This window comes from Chrysochloris asiatica, unplaced genomic scaffold (genome assembly GCF_000296735.1).
Source record: "Chrysochloris asiatica unplaced genomic scaffold, ChrAsi1.0 scaffold00040, whole genome shotgun sequence".
Lineage (NCBI taxonomy): Eukaryota > Metazoa > Chordata > Mammalia > Afrosoricida > Chrysochloridae > Chrysochloris > Chrysochloris asiatica.
The window spans coordinates 18,294,616-18,304,403 of NW_006408558.1; the positions used below are offsets into that span (position 1 = coordinate 18,294,616).

General features: G+C 45.3%; 1 protein-coding gene across 1 annotated transcript in view; it reads right to left on the reverse strand.

Annotated features, from left to right (window-relative positions):
- LOC102816320 (chromosome unknown open reading frame, human C11orf80) overlaps nucleotides 1-9,788 on the reverse strand; it is a 150,350-nt gene that overhangs the window by 16,702 nt on the left and 123,860 nt on the right. Inside the window, exons 14-16 of the mRNA XM_006861063.1 lie at nucleotides 8,246-8,364; nucleotides 7,274-7,384; nucleotides 5,673-5,771 (exon numbers count right to left, since the gene is read on the reverse strand). Coding sequence (XP_006861125.1) covers nucleotides 5,673-5,771; nucleotides 7,274-7,384; nucleotides 8,246-8,364 — 329 coding nt within the window. The remainder of the gene's footprint in view (nucleotides 1-5,672; nucleotides 5,772-7,273; nucleotides 7,385-8,245; nucleotides 8,365-9,788) is intronic.

The window sequence follows — 9,788 nt, forward strand, 5'->3', positions numbered from 1 at the left end:
TTCTTAATTTTAAACCATTCAGTGTTCCCATGTTCTGTTTGAACAACTGCCTCTTGGTCCAGGTACAGATTCCTCATGAGCACAATTAAGTGTTCTGGAGTGACCCTGTATATGGTTTCCAAGGTGCAGCTGGTGGGTTTGAACCACTGACCTTGTGGTTAGCAGTCTGGTGCTTATCCTACAGTACCACACCACAACTCCACATCAGTCATTAGGGAAATGCAAACAGAAAACACCACATGCTCTAGGATGACTGTGTAATAATAGTAATAAAACAATAACAAATAGTGCTGAGAATGTGTGCAAACCGGAATGCTCCATTACTAGAGAGAATGGAAAATGGTGCGGCCACTTTGGAAAACAGAAATTCCTCCGAAAGTTGGGCATGATTTTATTCTGTTGCTCAAGAGATCAGCTACCCTACCTACCCTTCTGAGGAACTGGCCCAGAGGTAAACTAACTGAACCCACCATCCTTGATCTTGTCATTTTTAGCTGCAGCCACTGGGTGTCGCTCTTGTGCCATTATCAAGTGTATCATCACTGAAACAGCATCTTTGTTAAGTACTGTTAAGTCAGTTCCAACTCTTAGCAACCCTGTATAGGGTTTACAAGGAGTGGAGAGTGGATTTGAACCGCCGACCTTGATGTTCAAATTGAACCTGCCATTCAGTGCTTATCCTCAGTGCCACACCGAAATATGAATTCCACTGAATGCCACCTGATCGCTCACTGTCGTCGGGTTTATGACTCCATGCTGTCTGGTAGCTGAGTCACTAAGTGTTGGAGTCAGAGCACAGTACACATGCTGGCCTTGTCACTGACTGGCTGTGACTCTCTAACACGTCCCTGATCTGTAAATGAAAAAACTACAGCTTTCTCAGAGGATCTCTGTGGGGATTAAAGTGGAAAAATTGGCACAGATTAGGGATTCCATAAATATCCCTTTCTCCCAAGACTTATGACTATGACTACTGGCTGAGATCTTTAGTTCACCAAGCCATCTGCCAAATTAATTGGGATATGAATGGTCCTGAGGCTATGAGCCATCACTATAGTAAAACAATGGGACAAAAGAGGTCAGATCATTTCCATCTGAGATCTCACTGGATTATTAAAGAGCCCACCAACAGGATTTCAGAGGCTGAAACAGTCCTCGGTCCTGAGGGGCCTCTCAGCCCATCTATTCTGGGCCTTTTGGTAGTGGCACACACCTACCCAGAACCTATCCCTAGAACCACTACCATCTGTCAGTTTGTCGTACTGTGGTGGCTTGCATGTGACTGTGATGTTGAAAGCTGGTATTTAAAATACCAGCAGGGTCACCCAAGGTGCACAGGTGTCAGGGCGGTTTTTGTTGGACTTGCTTGCTGTGGATACGTCATCAGGAGGGATGAGTTGCTGGAGGAGGACATCATGCTGGGGGAGGTCAGGAGCCAGCAAGGGCAGGGGAGACCCTCAGTGAGATGGAGTGGCACGACAGCCACCGTGTTGGACTTGAACTTGCCAATGACTGTACGGATGACGCAGCTTCGGGCAGTGTTTTGTTCTGTTGTAAATAAGCCGCTATGAGTCAAAATCGAGTCAATGGCACTATCTATCCATCTAGCCTAGAAATTTGGAGCGGTACATAGTTATTTGTTTTTATTTGTTTAATAAGAGTTCATCGGCAGCAACTCTTCATAGTGTAGGAAAATGGTGAGACTATTTGCAGTGAACCAGTTGAAATGAGCAGCTGAACTCCAGGGAAGGGGCTTCCTAGAAGCCCTGGCAGCTGTGAGAAAGGCTGAGGTGAAGGGAGCCTCACTGCGGCCCTGCACCTTTCGAGACACACAGCAGAGGAAGATGGACAAATCCATGAGGTACCATGATCCTTGGGTGCCTGTCACTGAAACGTCCCCAACCAATCAAGCAGACAGAGGTAGGCAGTGAAGGGAAAATGATTTGACTGTTGCCTAGACAGTGTCCCTATGCTTTTTTAGAAGACCTTCATTGAGGTATGATTGATATACAGTAACAGCACATAGAAAGAAGACCAGAGAAGAATCAATGCATTCGAACTATGGTGTTGGTGAAGAATATTAAAAAAAAATACCTTGAACTGCCGGAAAAACAAACAAACCTCTTTGGTTAGAAGTATGGCCAGATTCCTCCATGGAAGAGACAATGTGGCGAGACTTCATCTCTTTTACTTTGGGCGTATTTGTTGTTAGAAAAGACCAGTCCTTGGAGAAGGACATCATGTTTGGTAATGCAGAGGATCAGTGGAGGAAACGAAGACCCTGAATGAAGTGGCAACAGTGTGCTCAAAGATAACACGTGTGACTATGGCACAGGGCCTGGCGCAGTGTTTTATTGTGTTGTACACAGGGTCGCTATGAGTCACAGCAACGGTAGCAGCACACAGATGAAATGTACCATTTGAGAAGTTTTACCCTGGCTCTACATACCTGCAAAACCATCATCACCATCAAGATAATGAACACATTCACTACCCTCCAAAGGTTCCTCCTGCCCTTTATGACCTCTCCCTCCTGCTCTTCCTCTTCCTGGTCTCTGTAACTACGGGTTATAGAATTTTATACAAATGGAATCAAGCAGCAGGACATACTCTTTCTTTTTTGTTTGTTTTTTTTTTTCTGGATTTTTTTTCACTCAGCATAATTATTTGGAGATTTTGTTGTGGATCTCAATAGTTCATTCCTTCCATTGCTGATTAGTATTCCACTGTATGGATATATCACACTTTGTTTACCCACTTACCTACTGACATTGAATTGTTTCCATTTTGATGGTATTAGAAAGAAAAGTGCTCCGAACATTCATACACAAAGTCCAGTGTGGACATAGGCTTTATTTCTCATGGGTAAATAGCTAAGAGTACAATGACTAGGTCCTGTGATGTTGTTGTTAAATGCCTTTCAGTGTGTTCTGACTAATAGTGACCCTGTACAGGGTTTCCAAGGAGCAGCTGGTAAGTTTGAACTGATGACCTTGAAATTCAAACTGACCTTGCAGTCCAGTGCTTACCCTACAGTGCCACACCAGGACTCCCAATAGGAATATATTTAACTTCATAAGGAACTGCCTCCAGCAATTCCACTCCTGGTCATACTTGGAAGCAGGGACTCAAGCAGAGACTTGAACATCTCTGTTCACTGCAGTGCTGTTCACAATAACCCAAAGGGGAAAACCACCCAAGTGTCAATCAAAATGTGTTGGACCCCTACAGAGAAATGAGTATTTCTGGCTGTCAGTCAAAAGGCGTTTTGATCCATGCTACAGGAGCTCTGGTAGCGTAGTGGTTACGAATCGGGCTGCGAACCTTAAGGTCAGCTGTTCGAAACTACCAGCTGTTCCGCTGGAGAAAGATGAGGCTTTCTACTCCCTTAAGGATTTACACTCTCGGAAACCCTGTACAGGGTCGCTGTGGGTCGGAACCGACTCGATGGCACTTAACAACAACAACAACAACAACAACAACAGCATGGATAAACCCTGAAAACATTCTGCTGAGTCAAAGAAGTCAGAAAGAAAAGGACAATGTAAAAGTGATGTGGAGGAGACACTGGACCTCATCTAACGTCACAGGTAAGGGAAGGGGGTACAGGGTAGAGAGAATCAACACCAGTCCAAGGCATATTCCCCTGAGGTGGAGGTCACACACCTCATCTCTCCAATCTTCTTACCAATTCTGACATGAGCCTTCCCATGGCAATCTACTTCGCTATTGGGTTCAATACTTGGTTATGATGGCCAGACTTACAGATAGAGGTATTTTAGGGAAGTAACAGGTGACTTCTTCAGGATCAGGAACAACTCAGGATACAGTTTTTGATCCAAACAAATAAGGTACATGACACCCTAGGCAGGTAATGTGTATGGAACCCCAGCACAGGAGCTTTTCTCAGTGGTGCCCACAGACACGTCTCTCTCTGGCCCTGGCTCTCAGCCTAGCCTCTGCCCTGCTTGAGCAAGTGTTACAAAGCTCCACCGCTGAGTGTGCAGTGGTACCCGCTCTGTCAGTAAGACTCAGGCCAAAGGCACTCAGCTTTCTCACTCCATGGGTCAGCACACCCTCTGTGGCCTCTTTGCTCTGTGGGCCCGAAAGCCCATCACCTCATCTCACACTGGTCTGTTTCTACTGCAGCTGTTTCTGCCTCTGCTTCTTACCATCTGGCCCCACTTCCAACGTTACAACTCTTTCTCCTGGATTCAGGAGGTTCTCAGGTCCAAAGGATGTGCTCTGCTCCCATCTTTTCTTCTTAGTGGCAGTGAAGTTCCTACCTTCTAAGTCTAGGATGACTCATTTTAAGCCCAGTGCAGCAGTAAACTGACCAATCCCTTCAAACCCATTGTCATCAAGTGGTTTCCAGCCCACACTGACTGTAAATCTTTATGGTAGCAGAGTGGCTTATGGGTTCAAACTGCTGACCTTGTGGTTAGCAGTCTAGCACCTAACCCGCTGAACTACCGGAGCACCTTTGCTAGGGTTCCGTACACATTATCTGCATAGTCCCACCCGAACAAGGGTGCCGTGTACCTTATTTGCATTCTTAGCAATCTGTCCAATCCTCTTGGTGGGACCAATGCACCCTATTTGAACAGCCCCACCCAATTACTTGGAGGGACTTACAAGAGCACGGAAAGGCTCCTTGAAAGTGATCCATCTCACCACAGACAAATATTGATCTACTTCCAAGAAATCTCTGCAATAGTTATTAGTGGGAATATGGGGAATGAGGAGTTGCTTAAAGGTGCTGAGTTTCTGTTGGTTATTAAGTGCCATTGAGTCAGATCCTACTCATTGTGACCCTGTATAGGGTTTCCGAAGCTTTGAATCGAGAGTGGTGATGACTGTACAGGATGATGAATGCATCGAATGTCACTGAATTGCACACTTAAAATTGGTTAAAATGTTAAGTGCTTTGTACAGATATTTCACCACAATAAAAATTTAAAAACAAAAAACATTTTCGCCAACTCTTTTCTGAAGGGCTGTACCATTTTTCATTCCCCAAAACAGAGTATGAAAGTCCCAGTCCCTCCACATCCTCTCCAACACTTGGTATGGTCAGTCTTTTTAATTTGAGCCATCGGGTGGGTTTGAAGTGATACCATAGTGTGGTTTGATTTGGAATTTGCCTTCTGAACTAAGGGTGCTGGGCGTTTTTTCATATACTTATTCCGCATCTATATATCTTTTCTTCTGAAGTGTGTGTTCGAATCTTTTGCCCATTTTAAAACTGGGTTATTAAGGAAAACGTAACATTAGAATCCATTGTATCATCACCATTATAATAGTAACTATGGTGCCAACTAAGTTTGGCACTTAACACACATCATTTTATTCAAATTTGGCAATAATGGTTAGGCATGTATTACTTGTCATTATTGATTAAGAAACTGAGGCTTGGAGAGTTCACAGAGCTTCCACAGTAATGTCATACAACTAGGTGATGGCAGGTATGGAATTCAACCCATGTCTAAACATGTTCTTAACCATGATGCAATACTGTGTCCATGAAGTTTCCTTACCCACAGCCTTCCCTGCAAAACAGTTCACCTCTGATTGTACAATGTAAAGTACTTATACCGACTACCCTGTTCAAGGCTTCCCTCCGTCAATGTGGAGTATTTCAGCCAAAGTTCTGACTCTGACTTTACACCTACCTGCTTTACCTCACAGGAGCAGGGGTGAAGAAATCGGTGCTGAGTGAGTTCGTTAAATGCTCTCTGCAGTTTAGTCCCCAACTCTCGTGTGTCAGCTGCCTAAAAAGAGCCAGAGACAGAATGTGCCGAGTCCCAGTACTGGAGACCCAGGGGAAGTGCCCTCAGGAAATTAATATGGGAAGAGGATGAGGTAGATAGGAGGCAACCTCCTGACATCCCACATGCTGGGAGTTTTAAAAAAGCCATTCCAGTCAAACTGAATTCTGACCCCTATGACCCTACAGGGCAGAGTAGAAGGGGCACATAGCATTTCCAAGGCTATCAATCTTTATGGACACAGACTGCCACATCTTTCTCCTGCTGAGCAGACAGTGAATTCGAACTGCTGATCTTTTTTGGTGAGCAGCTAATTGTTTAATCACTTGTGCCACAAGGGATCCTGGGAAACTTAGCATGCGGCAGGTAGTTGTCTGCCCGTTTCTGTCATCTAAGCAAGACCCTTCACATAAAGTCCTTATTTCTCTATCACAACAAGAGAGCCCCTCAGAAACCCCTTGTGAAGGGATTCTATAAACTGCTCCCCTCTAAGACAAGTCCCAGAGAGCAGAGGTTCCAAGGTATGACTGAGGCCAGTGTGAGAACTTTCCCTTTGATGAGCTTAGGGAGGAGAAGAGCAAATCAATAGTTAGCACTCACAGGGAAGGGTAACAACCTTCTCCTCTGTAGTCTAGAGCTGTAGGGTAGAAGAGTTCAGGGGGTCAGAGCAATCACCTGGGAGGCACACTTGAACCCTCACCTTACAACAGCCTGGGAGGGACTCTTATTTGTTCCCGTTTTGGATGAGGCTTAGAGAAGTACCTGCCTAAGTCCCCAGGTTGTTGTTGTGCAGTGCCGCCAAGTCGGTTCCGACTCATAGCAACCCTGGATAGGGTTTCCGAGGAGCAGCTGGTGGGTTTGAACCGCCAACCTGGCAGTTAGAGCAGTCCAGTGCTTATACTACAGTACCATACCAGGACTCCTAAGTCCTCATAGCTAACAAGTAAATAAGGCAAGAATGAAGCCCAAGCCTCTGATTCCAAAACTCTGCATGCCACTCCACACCGTGAACCATAGCTAGGACTTGTGGTTGCTTGGTTACTTCCCAAGTATCCTGTCACCATGAGGTAGTAGCAGGACAGCCTTTGACAAGGAATTGGGAATCATTGATCTAATCCTAGCGCTGGGACCTTAAATAGCTTGTTTTCTCATTTATGTAAATATGTCACTATTCACCCCACAAATATTTCTTAAGACACTTACCACAGGCCTAGTACTATATAGGGTCATAGTGTTGTTGTTGTTGTTGTTAAGTGCTGTTGAGTCAGTTCTGACTCATAGCAACCCCTCATAGGGTTTCCAAGGAGCAGCAGGTGAGTTTGAAGGGTCGACCTTATGGTTCAAGCCAACCTTGTGGTCCAGGGCTTTACCCCACAGAGCCATAGCAGGCTCACAGTAGGAGCTGATGAAATCATGTTTCTGGAAGCACTCTACATATCACTAACAAGGAAACTAGGATGTCATTCAAATCTTGGCACTTGTAAGCCTTCCAAACCCCTCCTCACCTGAAGGGCCTGGAGACACATCTTTCGGAAGCTGTTGCTGGTGCTTCCGATCACGACATTCAGGATGGACTCCACAGCCACGGCGTGGGCGGCCTGCAGTTTCTGATGAGCCTGGGGACAGGAAAAGGAAACAGACACTGTGCAAGGGGGCTTCAAAAAGTCTGTGGAAAAATTCCACTCTCTTTTCATGTCATTTTTTTCCACAATTTTTTTTTTGAAGCGCCCTTGTATTATGTAGCTGGTGGTATAGTGGGCTCTGCATTGGTCTGCTAACTGCAAGGCCAGTAGTTCGAGTCCACCCTACACAGGATCACTATGAGTCAGAACTGACTGGATGGCAACACAACCACCAACACCACCCATCCCAATCTGCTGGCTCAGAGATTCCAAATAGGCCAAGGATTTTAGTCAGAGCAGGATTTCAACACTTCTGTCTCCCCAGCCAACAATACTTATTGAGGCTATGACATACATAGAACATTTAGATCTTCAAATAAAGAAATGTTCTCTCTTTTCATAGAGATGATATATTAACACATAGCAACACAGGACCAGCAAAAGGAGACTGAGCAATAAAACACATACACTTACTACCTAAAACCCCAAACCTTCCTGCTTTGCTCTTTGAATGTGGTTGTTTTGTTTCCCTGGCAAGGGGTCAGATGAAGTAAGAAATATGTTCCCAAAAGTACACAGAGCCAGGTAAGAAGTGATGTTATAAAGTACAAGGGTAAGGGGAGGGGCATGGATGTAAAATTCTTGAATCCATATCCCCAGAAATATATAAGGCAAATTGGCAAGATTGACCCTTGATGTGAAGGCATGAATTCATAGGCTGGATGCAGATACAAGACCATCCAGGTGACTGGCAGAAGAGGCATGAAGGGGGCGGGCTTTGGGGCACTGTCTGCCACACTCCAGCTGCCCTCTCCTTGGAGAGAGTAGGAAAACGAAGCTGTCTGCCTCAGTTACCTTGGCAGCCTGGTGATGCTGCTCCAGGGCCTGGTCCACGGCCATCTGCACGGAGTCTCGTACCACGTGGCTCTCCCGGAGGATGGCACTGAGATGGGCTGTGAGAAAAGTGTGGGCTCCTAAGGGGAGGGAAAATGAGCCTGGTGACCACTCAGGATGGCTGCTTATGAGGCTGAGTCAGGGCCGGGGCTGGGGAAGGCGCTTTACTGAAGGAGAGGTCACGTCAGCGTGTTCACAAATGACTTTTTTTAGATTAAAAAAAAAAACTAAAATAACCAACAACTTACAAGCCCACCCAATTCCCAGTTCCAAATGAAAGAATGCTCAAGGAAATGAAAGACAGAATATTACTTTTGAAGACACAAGTAACGGATATTGTTTAATATATACCAGAAGCAGAAATACATACAAATTATTTGCTGTGAGCAAGATATATCATCAAATATGTATTTTTTTAAAGTTGCCACTGAGTCAACTCTGACTTACGGTGGCCCATGTGTGTCAGACTAGAACGTGCTCCGTCAGGGTTTTAGTAGCTGAGTTTTCAAAAGTAGATCATCAGGTCTTTCCTCCAAAGTACCTTAGACTCAAACTTCCAGTCAGTAGTGGAGTGGGTTGACTGTGTGCACCCCAGAGATGCCCACCAAGTAACAGATTCCCTTTGAATGACCCTGATGCAGCTGACACAGGAAGACATATTCACCTTGCAGATGCCTGAAGAAAATGCTACTCAATGATCCTTTCTTTGGTCAGTTTTCCTATTTTCCCCTCGATAGTGGGCTCAAAGCGGCGAGGCAGCCCAAGGCTGGCTGGCTTTTTTCAGGACTGCATTAAAAATGCAAGTCAAGGCTGAACAAACAAGATGGCAGATTGGGTGGAAGTGCAGTGAGGAGCTCCACCAGCAACAACACAGAATACAGGACCAAGCAGGCTCAGGGGATGGTCCCAGAACTCTGAACCACATATAAAGGAATATTTAGAAGGTTGGAAGGCTTACAGCTAGAGGAATTTGTAACAGAAGCAAGAAATCCAGTGCTTTCTAATTCAAGCCGCTCAGCTGCTCCAGGAGCCACCATCTTGGGTAAGACCAAGCAGGGGAAGGATCAGAGCAGCCACGAACACCTGACAGAACTGCAGAGATAAAGGTGTGGACATTCTTTTCTTTTGGTATCTGTTCATTGGTCCCTCGCTGTCTGCACACCTCCATGCTGGTGACTATAGGGGTGCCTGAGCTAGTGGACATACCAGCCCCACCCTTGGAGGGTTCTACTACGCATGCGCACAGAGCTCCTCAAAATTTAAAGAGACAGTTTCCAATTAAAATCAAATGGCCACAGCCAGCCCTGAACTGTTTATAACTAGAAAAAAGACCTGAACAGGGATTGTGGGGTGGGACAGGCAGACAGAAAAGGAAATAAGCTGAAAATTAAATCCTAAGTTATGTCAAAATGACCAACAGTGGCATCTTAAAATTTCTCAAGAAGAAGAATGAAAAGGGAAGCCCATTTCCTGATCACATCTACCTGGAGGCAATCAGAAAGCA